Here is a 22,500-nt window from a genome sequence, read left to right as displayed (position 1 = left end):
TTCCCACCACGTAACTCCTACACAGAACACTGTAGCAGCACACTGCTTGTGTTCCCACAACGTAACTCTTACACAGAACACTGTAGCAGCACACTGCTGGTGTTCCCACCACGTAACTCTTACACAGAACACTGCAGCAGCACACTGCTGGTGTTCCCACCACGTAATTCTTACACAGAACACTGTAGCAGCACACTGCTTGTGTTCCCACAACGTAACTCTTACACAGAACACTGTAGCAGCACACTGCTGGTGTTCCTACCACGTAACTCCTACACAGAACACTGTAGCAGCACACTGCTGGTGTTCCCACAACGTAACTCTTACACAGAACACTGTAGCAGCACACTGCTTGTGTTCCCACCACGTAACTCTTACACAGAACACTGTAGCAGCACACTGCTGGTGTTCCCACCACGTAACTCTTACACAAAACACTGTAGCAGCACACTGCTTGTGTTCCCACCACGTAACTCTTACACAGAACACTGTAGCAGTACACTGCTGGTGTTCCCACCACGTAACTCTTACACAGAACACTGTAGCAGCACGCTGCTGGTGTTCCCACCACGTAACTTTTATACAGAACACTGTAGCAGCACACTGCTGGTGTTCCCACCATGTAACTCTTACACAGAACACTGTAGCAGCACGCTGCTGGTGTTCCCACCACGTAACTCCTACACAGAACACTGTAGCAGCACACTGCTGGTGTTCCCACCATGTAACTCTTACACAGAACACTGTAGCAGCACACTGCTGGTGTTCCCACCATGTAACTCTTACACAGAACACTGTAGCAGCACGCTGCTGGTGTTCCCACCACGTAACTCTTACACAGAACACTGTAGCAGCACACTGCTGGTGTTCCCACCATGTAACTCTTACACAGAACACTGTAGCAGCACACTGCTGGTGTTCCCACCATGTAACTCTTACACAGAACACTGTAGCAGCACGCTGCTGGTGTTCCCACCACGTAACTCCTACACAGAACACTGTAGCAGCACACTGATGGTGTTCGTATGCTTTTCAAAACTCTTGTCCCGCCTCCACAACCACCTGCTTGCTTCTCTCTCTCTCTCTCTCTCTCTCTCTCTCTCTCTCAGGGTAAGTTATGGGAGCGTCCTCCAGAGAGAGCACACCTGTAGATACGGGCTCGTCTCCACCTCACAGCTGGGGGAGCTTGAATCAACACTTGCTTGAAGTTGAGTGATGCAAGCAACACAGCTTGAAACAGGGAAAAACAAACATCACTACGAGAGACAGAGAGACACCAGCATCACTACGAGAGACAGAGAGACACCAGCATCACTACGAGAGACAGAGAGACGCCAGTATCACTACGAGACTGAGAGACGCCAGCATCACTATGAGAGACAGGCAGAACCCAGCAAATTTATTTTCTTTCGGTCTCCACTAGTCGAGGTCACTAAGACACATTATTCTGTTTCCATTTCTTGCGAAGCTCCAACACTAATGTATTTAATGTGACCATGGCTCTGTGCAACACAGCGCTGCTGCACAGACACGACTGTGGGAAGACATTATTCTCTGGAACCTTCGTAACACTATACCACTGTAACACAATAACAGCAGAGCCAGCCGAAACACAACGACACTATCAACGCCGACCGCAAAACCTCTGCTCAAATGTCCGATTTTGTCTGCAGTCTGAAGAGTGGGAATCGTGCTATTCCCGGCGAATCGTTAAATCCGTAAGGACCACACAGCGTTTGGGGTCTGCGAGGCTGTAAATACAGCTCTTGGCCCAGAATGACGAGCGGAGGATCAAGCCTAAACCTGTCCGATAATACGAGTGAATGTCAATAATAAAAAAAATATATAACCAGAGAGGAAAGCAACACACATCTTCAGAGTTACGTAATTCCCCTGAAGAAGTGTCTTCTACCACACGAAATCACTCGAATATTTCTGATCAGATATTTTCATTCTGATGAGTATATATTTCTTGATGTATATGTTGATGTATATGTTGATGTATATGTTTGTTGATGTATATGTTTGTTGATGTATATGTTGATGTATATGTTTGTTGATGTATATGTTTGTTGATGTATATGTTTGTTGATGTATATGTTTGTTGATGTATATGTTGATGTATATGTTTGTTGATGTATATGTTGATGTATATGTTTCTTGATGTATATGTTGATGTATATGTTTGTTGATGTATATGTTTGTTGATGTATATGTTGATGTATATATTTCTTGATGTATATGTTGATGTATATGTTTGTTGATGTATATGTTGATGTATATGTTTGTTGATGTATATGTTTGTTGATGTATATGTTGATGTATATGTTTGTTGATGTATATGTTTGTTGATGTATATGTTTGTTGATGTATATGTTGATGTATATGTTTGTTGATGTATATGTTTGTTGATGTATATGTTTGTTGATGTATATGTTGATGTATATGTTTGTTGATGTATATGTTTGTTGATGTATATGTTTCTTGATGTATATGTTGATGTATATGTTTGTTGATGTATATGTTTCTTGATGTATATGTTGATGTATATGTTTGTTGATGTATATGTTTCTTGATGTATATGTTGATGTATATGTTTGTTGATGTATATGTTTGTTGATGTATATGTTTGTTGATGTATATGTTTGTTGATGTATATGTTTGTTGATGTATATGTTTGTTGATGTATATGTTTGTTGATGTATATGTTTGTTGATGTATATGTTGATGTATATGTTGATGTATATGCACTGAGAGAATCGACGTATGTTTACTTGTACAGTGGTGTATATCAGTGGTGTATATCTCAGTGGTGTATATCTCGGTGGTGTATATCTCAGTGGTGTATATCTCAGTGGTGTATATCTCAGTGGTGTATATCTCAGTGGTGTATATCTCAGTGGTGTATATCTCAGTGGTGTATATCTCGGTGGTGTATATCTCAGTGGTGTATATCTCAGTGGTGTATATCTCAGTGGTGTATATCTCAGTGGTGTATATCTCAGTGGTGTATATCTCAGTGGTGTATATCTCAGTGGTGTATATCTCAGTGGTGTATATCTCAGTGGTGTATATCTCAGTGGTGTATATCTCAGTGGTGTATATCTCTGGGGTGGTGTATATCTCTGGGGTGTACATCTCTGGAGTGGTGTATATCTCAGGGGTGGTGTATACCTCTGGGGTGTACATCTCTGGAGTGGTGTATATCTCAGGGGTGGTGTATACCTCTGGAGTGGTGTATATCTCAGGGGTGGTGTATACCTCTGGAGTGGTGCATATCTCTGGGGTGGTGTATGTCTCTGGGGTGGTGTATATCTCTGGGGTGGTGTATATCTCAGGGGTGGTGTATACCTCTGGAGTGGTGCATATCTCTGGGGTGGTGTATGTCTCTGGGGTGGTGTATATCTCTGGGGTGGTGTATATCTCTGGGGTGGTGTATATCTCTGGGGTGATGTATATCTCAGTAGTATATATCTCTGGGGTGGTGTATATCTCTGGGATGGTGTATATATCTGGGGTGGTGTATATCTCAGGGGTGGTGTATACCTCTGGGGTGGTGTATATCTCTGGGGTGGTGTATGTCTCTGGGGTGGTGTATATCTCTGGGGTGGTGTATATCTCTGGGGTGGTGTATATCTCTGGAGTGGTGTATATCTCAGGGGTGGTGTATACCTCTGGAGTGGTGCATATCTCTGGGGTGGTGTATGTCTCTGGGGTGGTGTATATCTCTGGGGTGGTGTATATCTCTGGGGTGGTGTATATCTCTGGGGTGATGTATATCTCAGTAGTATATATCTCTGGGGTGGTGTATATCTCTGGGATGGTGTATATATCTGGGGTGGTGTATATCTCAGGGGTGGTGTATACCTCTGGGGTGGTGTATATCTCTGGGGTGGTGTATGTCTCTGGGGTGGTGTATATCTCTGGGGTGGTGTATATCTCTGGGGTGGTGTATATCTCTGGGGTGATGTATATCTCAGTAGTATATATCTCTGGAGTGGTGTATATCTCTGGGGTGGGGTATATCTCTGGGGTGGTGTATATCTCTGGAGTGGTGTATATCTCAGGGGTGGTGTATACCTCTGGAGTGGTGCATATCTCTGGGGTGGTGTATGTCTCTGGGGTGGTGTATATCTCTGGGGTGGTGTATATCTCTGGGGTGGTGTATATCTCTGGGGTGATGTATATCTCAGTAGTATATATCTCTGGGTTGGTGTATATCTCTGGGATGGTGTATATATCTGGGGTGGTGTATATCTCAGGGGTGGTGTATACCTCTGGGGTGGTGTATATCTCTGGGGTGGTGTATGTCTCTGGGGTGGTGTATATCTCTGGGGTGGTGTATATCTCTGGGGTGGTGTATATCTCTGGGGTGATGTATATCTCAGTAGTATATATCTCTGGAGTGGTGTATATCTCAGAGGTGGTGTATATCTCTGGAGTGGTGCATATCTCTGGGGTGGTGTATGTCTCTGGGGTGGTGTATATCTCTGGGGTGGTGTATATCTCTGGGGTGGTGTATATCACTGGGGTGGTGTATATCTCTGGGGTGGTGTATATCTCTGGGGTGATGTATATCTCAGTAGTATATATCTCTGGAGTGGTGTATATCTCAGAGGTGGTGTATATCTCTGGAGTGGTGCATATCTCTGGGGTGGTGTATGTCTCTGGGGTGGTGTATATCTCTGGGGTGGTGTATATCTCTGGGGTGGTGTATATCTCTGGGGTGATGTATATTTCAGGAGTAGTATATATCTCTGGGGTGGTGTATATCTCTGGGATGGTGTATATCTCTGGGGTGGTGTATATCTTTGGGGTGGTGTATATCTCTGGGGTAGAGTATATCTCTGGGGTGATGTATATCTCCGGAGTAGTGTATATCTCTGAGGTGGTGTATGTCTCTGGGATGGTGTATATCTCTGGGGTGGTGTATATCTCAGGGGTTGTGTATATCTCAGGGGTGGTGTATATCTCTGGGGTGTATATCTCTAGGGTGGTGTATGTCTGAGGGGTGTATATCTCAGGGATGGTGTACATATCAGGGGTGTATATCTCTGGTGTGGTGTATATCTCAGGGGTGTATATCTCTGGGGTGGTGTAATTCCCCTAATGCTTGATGGGAGGCTGTTGAACAGGCTTGGGCCCCGGACACTTATGGTGTTTTCTCTTAGTGTACCAATGGCGCCACTACTTTTAATTGGGGTATTTTGCATCGCCTGCCCAGTCTTTTACTTTCGTAGGGAGTGATTTCTGTGTGCTGATTCGGGACCATTCCTCCTAGGATTTTCCAAGTGTAGATAATGATATATCTCTCTCTCCTGCGTTCCAGCGAGTACAAGTCAAGTGCTTCCAAGCGTTCCCAGTAGTTAAGGTGCTTGACAGAACTTATACGTTCAGTAAAGGTTCTTTGGACACTCTCTAGATCTGCAATTTCACCTGCTTTGAACGAAGATGTTAATGTACAGCAGTATTCCAGCCTAGAGAAAACAAGTGATTTGAAAAGGATCATCATTGGCTTGGCATCTCTTGTTTTGAACGTTCTCATTATCCATCCTATCATTTTCTTTGCACTTGTGATCGTGGCAATGTTATGATCCTTGAAAGTGAGATCCTCAGACATTACTACTCCCAGGTCCCTTACATTATTTTTCCGCTCTATTGTATGGCCAGAGTCTGTAGTATACTCTGTTCTAGTTATTATCTCCTCCAGTTTACCATAACGAAGTAGTTGGAATTTGTCCTCATTGAACATCATATTGTTTATCGTTGCCCACTGGAAAACTTTGTTTATATCTTCTTGGAGGTTAACCGCGTCCTCAGCAGATGACAGCCTCATGCAGATCCTAGTATCATCCGCAAAGGATGATACGGTGCTGTGATATATCTCTGTCTATGCCTGATATGAGGATGAGGAATAAGATGGGGGCGAGTACTGTGCCTTGTGGAACAGAGCTCTTCACTATGGCAGCCTCCGATTTAACTCTGTTGACCACTATTCTTTGTGTTCGATTGGTTAGGAAGTTGAAGATCCATCTGCCTACTTTGTCAGTTATTCCTTTAGCACGTATTGTGTGCGCTATTACGCCATGATCGCACTTGTCAAACGCTTTTGCAAAGTCTGTGTATATTACATCTGCATTCTGATTTCATTCCAGTGCATCCAAGGCCATATTGTGATCCAGTAGTTGTGAGAGGCAGGAGCGACCTGCCCTGAATCCATGTTGCCCTGGATTGTGTAGTTTTTGGGAATCCAGGTGATTTGCAATCCTGTTTCCTAGCACTCTTTCAGAGATTTGTATGATGTGGGACGTTAGAGCTATTGGTCTACAGTTTTTAGCTAATGCTTTGCTGCCACCTTTATGGAGTGGGGCTATATCCGTTGTTTTAAGTGACTGTGGAATTTCACCCATGTCCAAGCTCCTCCTCCATAGTGTACTTAGGGCACACGAGAGGGGTTTCTTGCAGTTCTTAATGAAAACAGAGTTCCACGAGTCTGGGCCCGGGGCTGAGTGCATAGGCATGTTGTCAATGGCTTTTTCAAAGTATATTGGAGTTATATCGGGTGGTGTATATCTCAGGGGTGGTGTATATCTCTGAGGTGGTGTATATCTCTGGGGTGGTATATATCTCAGGGGTGGTGTATGTCTCAGGGGTGGAGTATATCTCAGGGGTGGTGTATATCTCAGGGGTGATGTATATCTCAGGGGTGGTGTATATCTCTGAGGTGGTGTATATCTCTGGGGTGGTATATATCTCAGGGGTGGTGTATGTCTCATGGGTGGTGTATATCTCAGGGGTGGTGTATATCTCAGGGGTGATATATATCTCAGGGGTGGTGTATATATATGGGGTGGTGTATATCTCAGGGATGGTGTATATCTCTGGGGTGGTGTATATCTCAGGGGTGGTGTATGTCTCTAGGGTAGAGTATATCTCAGAGGTGGTGTATATCTCAGGGGTGGTGTATATCTCTGGGGTGGTGTGTATCTCAGGGGTGGTATATATCTCAGGGGTGGTGTATATCTCAGGGGTGGTGTATGTCTCTAGGGTAGTGTATATCTCAGGGGTGGTGTATATCTCAGGGGTGGTGTATATCTCAGGGGTGATGTATGTCTCTAGGGTAGTGTATATCTCAGGGGTAGTGTATATCTCAGGGGTGGTGTATATCTCAGATTGTATACACTGAGAGTATACTTTGATCCCTGTATTAAAAATCAAAGTTTTCACTAGTAGCGAACACATTACACGCAGCCTTGATGACCATCGTGTAGTCGATAGATTTCAAACCTGATAAAGCAACTAGCCAACCAATGTTCATTTACAGCGACAATAACTATCATACAGCAGCAAAACAAAATTAATTCGGGAAAAGAACAGCAAAACAAAAGTAATTCGGGAAAAGAACAGCAAAACAAAAGTAATTCGGGAAAAGAACAGCAAAACAAAAGTAATTCGGGAAAAGAACAGCAAAACAAAAGTAATTCGGGAAAAGAACAGCAAAACAAAAGTAATTCGGGAAAAGAACAGTAAAACAAAAGTAATTCGGGAAAAGAACAGCAAAACAAAAGTAATTCGGGAAAAGAACAGCAAAACAAAAGTAATTCGGGAAAAGAACAGCAAAACAAAAGTAATTCGGGAAAAGAACAGCAAAACAAAAGTAATTCGGGAAAAGAACAGTAAAACAAAAGTAATTCGGGAAAAGAACAGCAAAACAAAAGTAATTCGGGAAAAGAACAGCAAAACAAAAGTAATTCGGGAAAAGAACAGCAAAACAAAAGTAATTCGGGAAAAGAACAGCAAAACAAAAGTAATTCGGGAAAAGAACAGCAAAACAAAAGTAATTCGGGAAAAGAACAGTAAAACAAAAGTAATTCGGGAAAAGAACAGCAAAACAAAAGTAATTCGGGAAAAGAACAGCAATTCAGCAAAATTATATTAAATTTGTTTCATTTTCATTGTTCCTCAAGAAGTTGTCCCACGACACAACACTGTGGCAGACACAGTGGTACACTGTCTGGCAGACACAGTGGTACACTGTCTGGCAGACACAGTGGTACACTGTCTGGCAGACACAGTGGTACACTGTCTGGCAGACACAGTGGTACACTGTCTGGCAGACACAGTGGTACACTGTCTGGCAGACACAGTGGTACACTGTCTGGCAGACACAGTGGTACACTGTCTGGCAGACACAGTGGTACACTGTCTGGCAGACACAGTGGTACACTGCCTGGCAGACACAGTGGTACACTGTCTGGCAGACACAGTGGTACACTGTCTGGCAGACACAGTGGTACACTGTCTGGCAGACACAGTGGTACACTGTCTGGCAGACACAGTGGTACACTGCCTGGCAGACACAGTGGTACACTGTCTGGCAGACACAGTGGTACACTGTCTGGCAGACACAGTGGTACACTGTCTGGCAGACACAGTGGTACACTGTCTGGCAGACACAGTGGTACACTGTCTGGCAGACACAGTGGTACACTGTCTGGCAGACACAGTGGTACACTGTCTGGCAGACACAGTGGTACACTGTCTGGCAGACACAGTGGTACACTGTCTGGCAGACACAGTGGTACACTGCCTGGCAGACACAGTGGTACACTGTCTGGCAGACACAGTGGTACACTGTCTGGCAGACACAGTGGTACACTGTCTGGCAGACACAGTGGTACACTGTCTGGCAGACACAGTGGTACACTGTCTGGCAGACACAGTGGTACACTGTCTGGCAGACACAGTGGTACACTGCCTGGCAGACACAGTGGTACACTGTCTGGCAGACACAGTGGTACACTGTCTGGCAGACACAGTGGTACACTGTCTGGCAGACACAGTGGTACACTGTCTGGCAGACACAGTGGTACACTGTCTGGCAGACACAGTGGTACACTGTCTGGCAGACACAGTGGTACACTGTCTGGCAGACACAGTGGTACACTGCCTGGCAGACACAGTGGTACACTGTCTGGCAGACACAGTGGTACACTGTCTGGCAGACACAGTGGTACACTGTCTGGCAGACACAGTGGTACACTGTCTGGCAGACACAGTGGTACACTGCCTGGCAGACACAGTGGTACACTGTCTGGCAGACACAGTGGTACACTGTCTGGCAGACACAGTGGTACACTGTCTGGCAGACACAGTGGTACACTGTCTGGCAGACACAGTGGTACACTGTCTGGCAGACACAGTGGTACACTGCCTGGCAGACACAGTGGTACACTGTCTGGCAGACACAGTGGTACACTGTCTGGCAGACACAGTGGTACACTGTCTGGCAGACACAGTGGTACACTGTCTGGCAGACACAGTGGTACACTGTCTGGCAGACACAGTGGTACACTGTCTGGCAGACACAGTGGTACACTGTCTGGCAGACACAGTGGTACACTGTCTGGCAGACACAGTGGTACACTGTCTGGCAGACACAGTGGTACACTGTCTGGCAGACACAGTGGTACACTGTCTGGCAGACACAGTGGTACACTGTCTGGCAGACACAGTGGTACACTGTCTGGCAGACACAGTGGTACACTGTCTGGCAGACACAGTGGTACACTGTCTGGCAGACACAGTGGTACACTGTCTGGCAGACACAGTGGTACACTGTCTGGCAGACACAGTGGTACACTGTCTGGCAGACACAGTGGTACAGACTTTGTCAGGCGACTGTGGGATCATGAAAGCTTAAATTTAGTCTGTCTCATTTCTGAAGATTCTCCAGTACCCGACACGAGGAGCTGCCTGCATATCGTAAATACTTAACGGGATACTCTATCACTTTGACAGCAAGCAACAAAAAACATTCAGCATGCAGATACAAAGAGCTTCACACTACTCTTACTACAAGCTCTACACTGCTCTGGTTTTGCCTTCTCTATGTACAAGTTCAACCTAACTGACATGTCTCGCCAGTCCGCATCTTTACATGTAAGTCTTGTGTCTACAAACTGTCTAGTTAATTTCTGGACACTGACACCAGCAAGAGCCTTCTGCTTGCCTCTCATTCACGTAGAATTGTAGATAATGCAAGACTGTCCTTAATCTAGATAGTTGTCCTCAACAGACAGCCTCGGTGCAAACTTCCAAGTCCTCTGTTATTTGTTTTTTTCCCATGTGTATGGACGGACAGCCCGCGAAAGCTAAGACGTTTAACGATGGTCTCTGAGACAAAAATAACGTCGCAAAAGTGTTTCAGGCAGTCGAATGGTATACAGTACTGACAAGTTGATGAACAAGACACATGTGTAATATTTTATCGTCAAAACGTTTTAGCCTACGCAGCAGGCTTTTTCAATCGTAGAAGTGTCGTACATGTGTCTTGCTCATCAGGTAGTCGAAGTATGGCGAGAATCAAAGAGAGGAACTCCAAGGGAATAACGATACTTACGATGGTGATGCCTCCTATGAGGACGCAGCCCTGGCGGAGGGAGAGGCAGCAGCAGCTGTTAACCTCACACATGTTGGTCCCCCCCGCGCTAACTCATCCTCCAGGTCAAAGGTCACGTGGAGGTCATGCCTCTCTGAGGAATCACAGGGTGAGCGGGATCGTCAGAGGTGATGGTGCGTGAGGTCATACTACGCAGAGGGTGGTACTTTAGAAGGTCATGCCCCGCTTACTACCAGTGGGCGAGACATACCACAAGAGATCGATGTATGGTCAATACTGAGTGGCCCACACACGGGTGTATTGTTTCATGGAATACAGTGAAATCTGATCATAATTCCACTAGGTCATATCTGAGCCGGTTTCTATGTCGCGGCTAGGATAAAATACTGCGTTACTTGGCTAAGTTCTTCAATAAACAGCAGTCTCCGCACAGACAGAAGCTAGGAGGCCAAACACAAGTCACTCCTACGGGCCAAGGCTATAAGTGAAGCCAGGCCATGAGTTACAGGGCTGGGCTCTAGCTCACCCTCACTCCTCGGGTCGTGGCGATGATGATGAGCGTGTCTGGCAGGTTTCCTCTGCTCGATCTGAAGAAGAAAGAACATTTTATTTAATATACCGTACTCACATCTGCGCATCGACGCGGAGAATTCATGTCACAGTACAGCGGCTGGAACAATTTACAACTTAGAGACACTCTGGAGACAAAACTCTAAACGAAATTTCGGTCTGTCCTCCACCGTTATTAAGTCACGAGTGAACTTTCTAATGGACTTGATGACGGACCCAAATTCAGGGTTATTTCTGAACACGTCCGCATATTTGAACACTTGTGAAGTCAGTTCAAAACCATCTGTTTTATATTCGAATTAGTTCGTCTCTAAACTCTAGCAGGGACGTCACCCTCTGGAAGAAGAAGAAAAATCTCAAAAAAAATGAAGCAGAGAGACACGAACAAACGTTAGCTAGCACCCAGGTTGGCACTGGAAGTTGTGTATAACGTAAAATGCGGTAATAGTAGAGTCTGTCATAATCCAGTGGATTCAGTAAGAGTTCGGTGCTTAAACCTTTTTTATGGAGTGTGTAAATAAGACACACAATGAGGGTTATGACATTTTATTGTGGCTATGTTTCGTCCTCCAGGGACGTTGTCAGTAACTGGTGGACGAAACGTCTTCATAATAAAATGCCACACTACGCATTGGGTGTCTGGTTTACACACTGCTGGTATACCGTGTATACTCTGCTACTGTATTATCATTTCTTTACGGCTTGCCCCATGGCCATCCTCAGCATGCTTGCCCCATGGCCATCCTCAGCATGCTTGCCCCATGGCCATCCTCAGCATGCTTGCCCCATGGCCATCCTCAGCATGCTTGCCCCATGGCCATCCTCAGCATGCTTTCCCCGTGGCCATCCTCAGCATGCTTGCCCCATGGCCATCCTCAGCATGCTTGCCTCATGGCCATCCTCAGCATGCTTGCCCCATGGCCATCCTCAGCATGCTTTCCCCGTGGCCATCCTCAGCATGCTTTCCCCGTGGCCATCCTCAGCATGCTTGCCCCATGGCCATCCTCAGCATGTTTGCCCCATGGCCATCCTCAGCATGCTTACCCCATGGCCATCCTCAGCATGCTTGCCCCATGGCCATCCTCAGCATGTTTGCCCCATGGCCATCCTCAGCATGCTTGCCCCATGGCCATCCTCAGCATGCTTGCCCCATGGCCATCCTCAGCATGCTTGCCCCATGGCCATGTTTGTCGAAGGCAACTAAAATGCCTGGTACAAGTGGCTGACATACCCCTTTTCTGAATGAAATTACAAAAAAAGAACAACATATATTTCGGAGGATACTGAAAGAGAGAGAGAGAGAGAGAGAGAGAGAGAGAGAGAGAGAGAGAGACCCAGGAGTTATTATTAACGAAAAATTATCACCAAAAGATCGTATAAGAGAAATTGTGAGAGCCTCATCCTACTCTGGCGAATTATAACAGCTCTGGCTGCATAAATGCTTAAGAAGGTTTTACGACATATAAAACTGGAATATGCAACTTTGACCAAACACCTCAAAAAAATCAGGAGGTGGCAAGGCCAGGTACAAAGAGAGCCACGATCGTCAAAAAATATGTAAGAGATATAATGCCCAGGTTAAGTGACAGCAGGAAAAGAAGAGATACGTTAGGCGCATGTAAAATCTTACCTAAAGACATGAGAGTTTTAGGGCTTCGAGTCCCACCCGTTCCGTGAGTTGTTTGCAATCGTGTTATAACGAATTAGCGAGACACGAGAGAATAAACAAAGATTTTTTAACACTCACAGCAGCGATGAGGAAGACTTTGTCAGCTGAGGAAGATGCTGAACAGAAGAGATACAGGAAATAATTCTCCACCAACAGAAAGGTTGTTTAGTGGAAATATTTATAAGAGAGAGTAGACAATGCTACAACCATTAAAAAAATTGAATAATTGAGAGATATATTAAATATTGAGGACAGGATGAAAGGTAATTATACACACACACGCACACACACACACACACACACGCATGCACACACGCACGCACGCACGCACGCACGCACGCACACACACACACACACACACACACACACACACACACACACACACACACACACACACACACACACACACACACACACACACAGCAATTGGCTCCTGGAGTTCAATCCCACCAAGTGCAAAGTCATGAAGATTGGGGAAGGGCAAAGAAGACCGCAGACGGAGTACAGTCTAGGGGGCCAGAGACTACAAACCTCACTCAAGGAAAAAGATCTTGGGGTGAGTATAACACCAGGCACATCTCCTGAAGCGCACATCAACCAAATAACTGCTGCAGCATATGGGCGCCTAGCAAACCTCAGAACAGCATTCCGACATCTTAATAAGGAATCATTCAGGACCCTGTGCACCGTGTACATTAGGCCCATATTGGAGTATGCAGCACCAGTTTGGAACCCACACCTAGCCAAGCACGTGAAGAAATTAGAGAAAGTGCAAAGGTTTGCAACAAGACTAGTCCCAGAGCTAAGAGGTATGTCCTACGAGGAGAGGTTAAGGGAAATCAACCTGACGACACTGGAGGACAGGAGAGATAGGGGGGACATGATAACGACATACAAAATACTGAGAGGAATTGACAAGGTGGACAAAGACAGGATGTTCCAGAGATTGGACACAGTAACAAGGGGACACAGTTGGAAGCTGAAGACACAGATGAATCACAGGGATGTTAGGAAGTATTTCTTCAGCCACAGAGTAGTCAGTAAGTGGAATAGTTTGGGAAGCGATGTAGTGGAGGCAGGATCCATACATAGCTTTAAGCAGAGGTATGATAAAACTCACGGTTCAGGGAGAGTGACCTAGTAGCGATCAGTGAAGAGGCGGGGCCAGGAGCTCGGACTCGACCCCCGCAACCTCAACTAGGTGAGTACACACACACACACACACACAGCTCTTCTCCCTCAATAATAGAAGTTATTTTTTTTTTTTTGCAAGTTCTGTAAAAACGCTGATTAAAAAAACACGTTTCATTAAACGAACCGGACGAAACGTTCTCGCTGTTTAACACTGTGAATCACGGGGAAACAATGTGCATATCAGAGAAGCTTCAGCGCTGGGTAGGGAAGGATGTAACGACGTTCCGTCCAGACAGTGGACTTTGTCAGGTCACTTGGCGAAACCCACTGTCTGGGTTACACGCTGCCATATCTATTGCTCACCCACCCACTTCCTGGCCAAACCGAACTGTGCTTAACCTGACTCTTTGTCATAGAGCGAGAGAGAGAGAGAGAGAGAGAGAGAGGGAGAGAGAATTATATAACACCAGCTGGGTTACTGCTGCTGATAGCGTCCTCCCTGCTGGTGCTACACTATCACCTTCCTACCACTGGTGCTACACTATCACCTTCCTACCACTGGTGTTACACTATCACCTTCCTACCACTGGTGCTACACTATCACCTTCCTACCACTGGTGTTACACTATCACCTTCCTACCACTGGTGTTACACTATCACCTTCCTACCACTGGTGCTACACTATCACCTTCCTACCACTGGTGTTACACTATCACCTTCCTACCACTGGTGCTACACTATCACCTTCCTACCACTGGTGCTACACTATCACCTTCCTACCACTGGTATTACACTATCACCTTCCTACCACTGGTGCTACACTATCACCTTCCTACCACTGGTGCTACACTATCACCTTCCTACCACTGGTGCTACACTATCACCTTCCTACCACTGGTGCTACACTATCACCTTCCTACCACTGGTGCTACACTATCACCTTCCTACCACTGGTGCTACACTATCACCTTCCTACCACTGGTGCTACACTATCACCTTCCTACCACTGGTGTTACACTATCACCTTCCTACCACTGGTGCTACACTATCACCTTCCTACCACTGGTGCTACACTATCACCTTCCTACCACTGGTGCTACACTATCACCTTCCTACCACTGGTGCTACACTATCACCTTCCTACCACTGGTGCTACACTATCACCTTCCTACCACTGGTGTTACACTATCACCTTCCTACCACTGGTGCTACACTATCACCTTCCTACCACTGGTTCTACACTATCACCTTCCTACCACTGGTGCTACACTATCACCTTCCTACCACTGGTGTTACACTATCACCTTCCTACCACTGGTGCTACACTATCACCTTCCTACCACTGGTGTTACACTATCACCTTCCTACCACTGGTGTTACACTATCACCTTCTTACCACTGGTGCTACACTATCACCTTCCTACCACTGGTGTTACACTATCACCTTCCTACCACTGGTGTTACACTATCACCTTCCTACCACTGGTGCTACACTATCACCTTCCTACCACTGGTGCTACACTATTACCTTCCTACCACTGGTGCTACACTATCACCTTCCTACCACTGGTGCTACACTATCACCTTCCTACCACTGGTGCTACACTATCACCTTCCTACCACTGGTGTTACACTATCACCTTCTTACCACTGGTGCTACACTATCACCTTCCTACCACTGGTGTTACACTATCACCTTCCTACCACTGGTGCTACACTATCACCTTCCTACCACTGGTGCTACACTATCACCTTCCTACCACTGGTGTTACACTATCACCTTCTTACCACTGGTGCTACACTATCACCTACCCACTACTGGTGCTACACTATCACCTACGCACCACTGGTGCTACACTATCACCTACCCACCACTGGTGCTACACTAACACCTTCCTACCACTGGTGCTACACTATCACCTACCCACCAATGATGCTACACTATCACCTACTCACAACTGGTGCTACACTATCACCTACGCACCACTGGTGCTACACTATCACCTTCCTACCACTGGTGCTACACTATCACCTACCCACCACTGGTGCTACACTATCACCTTCCTACAACTGGTGCCACACTATCACCTACCCACTACTGGTGCTACACTATCACCTACTCACCATTGGTGCTACACTACTACCTAGCCACCACTGGTGCTACACTATCACCTACCCACCACTGATGCTACACTATCACTTTCCTACCACTGGTGCTACACTATTACCTACCCACCACTGATGCTACACTATCACCTTCCTACCACTGGTGCTACACTATTACCTACCCACCAGTGGTGCTACACTATCACCTACCCACCACTGGTGCTACACTATCACCTTCCTACCACTGGTGCTACACTATCACCTACCCACCACTGGTGCTACACTATCACCTACCCACCACTGGTGCTACACTATCACCTACCCACCACTGATGCTACACTATCACCTACCCACCACTGGTGCTACACTATCACCTACCCACCACTGGTGCTACACTATCACCTACCCACCACTGATGCTACACTATCACCTACCCACCACTGGTGCTACACTATCACCTACCCACCACTGATGCTACACTATCACCTTCCTACCACTGGTGCTACATTATTACCTACCCACCAGTGGTGCTACACTATCACCTACCCACCACTGGTGCTACACTATTACCTAACCACCACTGGTGCTACACTATCACCTTCCTACCACTGGTGCTACACTATCACCTACCCACCACTGGTGCTACACTATCACCTTCCTACCACTGGTGCTACATTATCACCTACCCACCACTGGTGCTACACTATCACCTACCCACCACTGGTGCTACACTATTACCTACCCACCACTGGTGCTACACTATCACCTTCCTACCACTGGTGCTACACTATCACCTACCCACCACTGGTGCTACACTATCACCTACCCACCACTGGTGCTACACTATCACCTACCCACCACTGGTGCTACACTATTACCTACCACCATTGATGCTACACTATCACCTTCCTACCACTGGTGCTACACTATCACCTTCTTACCGCTGGTGCTACACTACCACCTTCCTACCACTGGTGCTGCACTATTGCCTTCCTACCACTGGTGCTACACTATCACCTACCCACCACTGGTGCTACACTATCATCTACCCACCACTGGTGCTACACTATCACCTACCCACTACTGGTGCTACACTATCACCTACCCACCACTGGTGCTACACTATCGCCTTCCTACCACTGGTGCTACACTATCACCTACCCACTACTGGTGCTACACTATCACCTTCCTACCACTGGTGCTACACTATTACCTACCCACTTCTGGTGCTACATTATCACCTACCCACCACTTGTGCTACACTACCACCTTCCTAGCACTGGTGCTACACTATCACCTACCCACCACCGGTGCTACACTATCACCTACCCACTACTGGTGCTACACTATCACCTTCCTACCACTGGTGCTACACTATCACCTACCCACCACTGATGATACACTATCACCTTCCTACCACTGGTGCTACACTATCACCTACCCACTACTGGTGCTACACTATCACCTTCCTACCACTGTTGCTACACTATCACCTACCCACCACTCATGCCACACTATCACCTTCCTACCACTGGTTCTACGCTAATACCTACCCACCCCTGATGCTACACTATCACCTACCCACCACTGGTGCTACACTATCACCTACCCACCACTGATGCTACACTATCACCTACCCACCACTGATGCTACACTATCACCTACCCACCAATGATGCTACACTATCACCTACCCACCACTGGTACTACACTGTCACCTACCCACCACTGGTGTTACGCTATCACCTTCCACACTGGAGGTTACACTTGCTTTCACTTACTTTCGTTTTTCCCACTGTCCTCTCTCTTGCTTTGGATAAATGGGCGTGTGTTCAAGATAATTCTTCCCACGCCTCCGAGGGCGCGGAGGTCCAGGAGCTTTTGCTCAGGCGGTGACGAGTAGGAGAGGGCGTGCCCGGGGCTGGCACACACTCTCAACTAGAGTAGACAGGCGGTAAACAAGTGATAGACAGCACAGGGAGAGAAAGAGAGAGAGAGAGGGAGGCTGTGTTGGAGTAAGCAGCTGGTACGTGGGTGTTCACTCTGTGCTGTTCCCTTCACGACTGTGGCTTTGTTGTGTCTCTTGCGCCTGCCTCTCTTACTCTCTCTGCCTCTCTCACTCTCTCTGTCTCTCTCACTCTGCCTCTCTCACTCTCTCTCTTTCTCTTTCTCTCTTTCGACAGCAAGCGTATAAACTGGCAACTGAAAATGAAGTGTATCTCAATCCATTCTGGACCTTCTCTGTCCACCCTGGACTTTCTCCGTCCGTCCTTGGACCTTCTCAGTCTATCCTGGACCATTTCGATCCGTTCTGGACCTTCCCAGTCCGTCCTGGACCATCTCGGTCCGTCCTGGAGCATTTCAGTCCGTCATGGACCATCATCACGTCGTGAGTGACTAGAAAAACAATTTGAGTTCGAAAACTAGTGACGGGTAAGGTCAAGAGTCTACCTGCTATCTACCTGTAGTCCACATATAGTCTTCCTGTTGTCTACCTGTAGTCCACCTGAAGTTTACCTGTTCTCTACCTGAAGTCCACCTATAGTCTATCTGTTGTCTACCTGTAGTCCACCTGTTGTCTACTTGTAGGCTATTTGTTGTCTGTTGTCTACATGCTGGCTACGTATTATCTACCCGTAGTCGATCTATTGTCACCACAGCCTGGCTGTTGCTAACCTTATAAAATAGATGATTGTTAGCGTGTTAGTTTGCTGTTTGCGCCTTTGTTGGCGTGTTGTTAGTGTTAGCGCCTTGGTTAAATGTGTTAGTGTGACTACCTTGTTAATGTGTCGTTATTTTTAGTGTTACTGTGTTCTATATGTCACACAGGAAGCGGCCTATATCACTCGAAGTGTGATGCATTGTGGTCGCAACTGAAAGACCCGGGTTTAATGCCGGGGTTGGGGGGGTCTAGACGAATACGTTTCCTTACACCTGTTGCCTCCCGTACACCCTAGCAGTAAATAGGTGGCCGGGAGTTAGTTGAGTGGGACGAGCGGCATCCTGGGGAGGAAGAGTGGAAGTATGTCTGAGATTGGCCTGATTTTTTTTTAATGAGGCGAGGCAGGATAACATGTCTTAGACTTTAAGTCCGACGGCGTAAGAGAAAAATATCTTTAGTTTTTATATATCTGGAAGCCTCTTGAAAGCGTGTGTGTGTGTACTCACCTAGTTGTACTCACCTAGTTGAGGTTGCGGGGGTCGAGTCCGAGCTCCTGGCCCCGCCTCTTCACTGATCGCTACTAGGTCACTCTCCCTGAGCCGTGAGCTTTATCATACCTCTGCTTAAAGCTATGTATGGATCCTGCCTCCACTACATCGCTTCCCAAACTATTCCACTTACTGACTACTCTGTGGCTGAAGAAATACTTCCTAACATCCAGACATCCAGACATCCAGACTTGTGCTGCATACTCCAGTATGGGCCTAACATACACAGTGTACAGTGTCTTGAACGATTCCTTATTAAGGTATCGGAACGCTATTCTCAGGTTTGCCAGGCGCCCGTATGCTGCAGCAGTTATTTGGTTGATGTGTGCCTCCGGTGATGTGCTCGGTGTTATGGTCACCTCAAGGTCTTTCTCCCTGAGTGAGGTCTGTAGTCTTTGTCCACCTAGCCTATACTCTGTCTGCGGTCTTCTTTGCCCCTCCCCAATCTTCATGACTTTGCATTTGGCTGGATTGAATTCGAGAACCCAGTTACTGGACCACATGTCCAGCCTGTCCAGGTCTCTTTGCAGTCCTGCCTCATCCTCATCCGATTTAATTCTTCTCATCAACTTCACATCATCTGCGAACAGGGACACTTCAGAGTCTATTCCTTCCATCATGTCGTTCACATATATCAAAAATAGCACTGGTCCTAGAACTGACCCCTGTGGGACCCCGCTCGTCACAGGCGCCCACTGTGATACCTCTTCACGTACCATGACTCGTTGCTGCCTCCCTGTCAGGTATTCCCTGATCCATTGCAGTGCCCTCCCTGTTACATGCGCCTGATCCTCCAGCTTCTGTGTGTGTGTGTGTGTGTGTGTGTGTGTGTGTGGTCTGTATGTGTTGTGTGTGTTGTATGTATTGTGTGTTGCGTGAATGCCTCAGTGTTGCTGTACGCCTGGCTGAGTGTTCCGGTACGGAGCGGCTACTAGCGTGAGGGCGGCGATATATTAGAAGAATGTAAGGGCAGTTGTGTGTGAGAGGAAATAAGCAAGAAGGATGAGGTAAATGCTTTAGAAAACCAACAGAGTGAAGAATGAGACACATGTGCAATACTTGGGAATCTTTATTGAGGAAACTTTTCGCCACACAGTGGCTTCGTCGGACTCGATACAAAAAAAGAACGGTGGAAAAAGGGGAGTTTGAGGTAATCAGTCCCTCAGCCAGGCTGAGGGACTGATTACCTCACAAGTGCACAAGTGTCTCATTCTTCAAGAAGGATAAGAGTGAGGAGGTGGGGAGCAGTGGAGTGGGAATATGTGGGAGTATGCGCTGGGAGGGGGACGGAAGGAAGGGGTGTGGGAGGTAAGAGAGCGATCAATACTCCTCTTAGAACTAAGTGTTGTTCACCACATCAGCGTGATTTGCGCCTCACATGAAAGGTTAACCTCCTTTCACACATTTTCTTTCCCACACGTGGTGAGGGACGGAGGTTCGGGCCCACAGACAGCTCAACATCAGAATCTAAGTTACGGTAATGATACCGTGTCTGCTGCAAGTAAAAATTCTCCCCTTATCCCAAGGGTATTTCTACGTATATATATACATATATATATATATATATATATATATATATATATATATATATATAAATACTATATATATATATATATACATTCCATATATATATATATATATATATATATAAACACTGATCTCTGGCTGAAGGAGACTCGAACCTACGAACATGAGGACAAGGTACGCAGCGCTTTACCAATCTACCCACACTGGACAATACCTTGGCGTGTAGCATGCGCTACACGTTTGATCCAAGGCAGCCAGCTTTCAGGGAGAAGGCTTACAGATGAAAAGCTGTAAGCCTTCTCCCTGAAAGCTGGCTGCCTTGGATCAAACGTGTAGTGCATGCTAGACGCCAAGGTATTGTCCAGTATGGGTAGATTGGTAAAGCACTGCGTACCTTGTCCTAAGGTTCGTAGGTTCGAGTCTCCTTCAGCCAGAGATCAGTGTTTATATATATATATATATATATATATATATATATATATATATATATATATATATATATATATATATATATATATATATATATATATGTTGTGCCGAATAGGCAGAACTTGCGATCTTGGCTTAAATAGCAACGCTCATCTTGCCATATAGGACAAGTGAAAATTTGTGTATGCAATAATTTCGCCGAAATCATTCTGAACCTAACGAAAAAACAATATTTCATTGTGTTTGTTTAGTATTAAATTATTGTAAACAAATCTAAAATATATTTAGTTGGGTTAGGCTAAAATAAATTGTTCTTATTATAATAAGGTTAGGTAAGTTTTCTAAGATTCTTTCGGAGCAAAATTAAAAATTTCTACACTAACATTAATGAAAAAAAAATGTATCTTTAAACGTATAAGAGAAAATTTTAGAAAGGGCTTAATTTTGAATGAGTTCTTGCTAATTGACCAGTTTTACATATTCGGCACGACATATATATATATATATATATATATATATATATATATATATATATATATATATATATATATATATATATATATATATATATATATATATATATATATATATTATTAACACACTGGCCGATTCCCACCAAGGCAGGGTGGCCCGAAAAAGAAAAACTTTCACCATCATTCACTCCATCACTGTCTTGCCAAAAGGGTGCTTTACACTACAGTTTTTAAACTGCAACATTAACACCCCTCCTTCAGAGTGCAGGCACTGTACTTCCCATCTCCAGGACTCAAGTCCGGCCTGCCGGTTTCCCTGAATCCCTTCATAAATGTTACTTTGCTCACACTCCAACAGCACGTCAAGTATTAAAAACCATTTGTCTCCATTCACTCCTATCAAACACGCTCACGCATGCCTGCTGGAAGTCCTAGCCCCTCGCACACAAAACCTCCTTTACCCCCTCCCTCCAACCTTTCTTAGGCCGACCCCTACCCCGCCTTCCTTCCACTACAGACTGATACACTCTTGAAGTCATTCTGTTTCGCTCCATTCTCTCTACATGTCCGAACCACCTCAACAACCCTTCCTCAGCCCTCTGGACAACAGTTTTGGTAATCCCGCACCTCCTCCTAACTTCCAAACTACGAATTCTCTGCATTATATTCACACCAGACATGACATCTCCACTGCCTCCAGCCTTCTCCTCGCTGCAACATTCATCACCCATGCTTCACACCCATATAAGAGCGTTGGTAAAACTATACTCTCATATATTCCCCTTTTTGCCTCCAAGGACAAAGTTCTTTGTCTCCACAGACTCCTAAGTGCACCGCTCACCCTTTTTTCCTCTCATTAATTCTATGATTCACCTCATCTTTCATAGACCCATCCGCTGACACGTCCACTCCCAAATATCTGAATACATTCACCTCCTCCATACTCTCTCCATCCAATCAGATATCCAATCTTTCATCACC

The 22,500-nt window shown here is 45.9% G+C and overlaps 1 protein-coding gene across 3 annotated transcripts in view; it reads right to left on the bottom strand.

Annotated features, from left to right (window-relative positions):
• The window catches only part of LOC128687944 (uncharacterized), a 132,060-nt gene extending 114,130 nt beyond the window's left edge, over positions 1-17,930 (bottom strand). For 2 of the 3 annotated variants that reach the window (XM_053775567.2, XM_053775568.2), the window contains exons 1-2: positions 17,662-17,930; positions 10,403-10,989 (exon numbers count right to left, since the gene is read on the bottom strand). In XM_053775567.2, the coding sequence (XP_053631542.1) occupies positions 10,403-10,474 (72 nt within the window). In that variant the 5' untranslated portion in view covers positions 10,475-10,989; positions 17,662-17,930. Of the gene's footprint in view, positions 1-10,402; positions 11,841-17,661 lie in introns of those variants that run through there. The other variant, XM_070083621.1, reaches the window with a different exon arrangement.
• Between the last annotated feature and the right edge of the window lie 4,570 nt (positions 17,931-22,500).

Source organism: Cherax quadricarinatus, chromosome 10 (genome assembly GCF_038502225.1).
Source record: "Cherax quadricarinatus isolate ZL_2023a chromosome 10, ASM3850222v1, whole genome shotgun sequence".
Classification (NCBI taxonomy): Eukaryota; Metazoa; Arthropoda; class Malacostraca; order Decapoda; family Parastacidae; genus Cherax; species Cherax quadricarinatus.
This window is presented reverse-complemented; position numbering and strand designations above follow the sequence as displayed.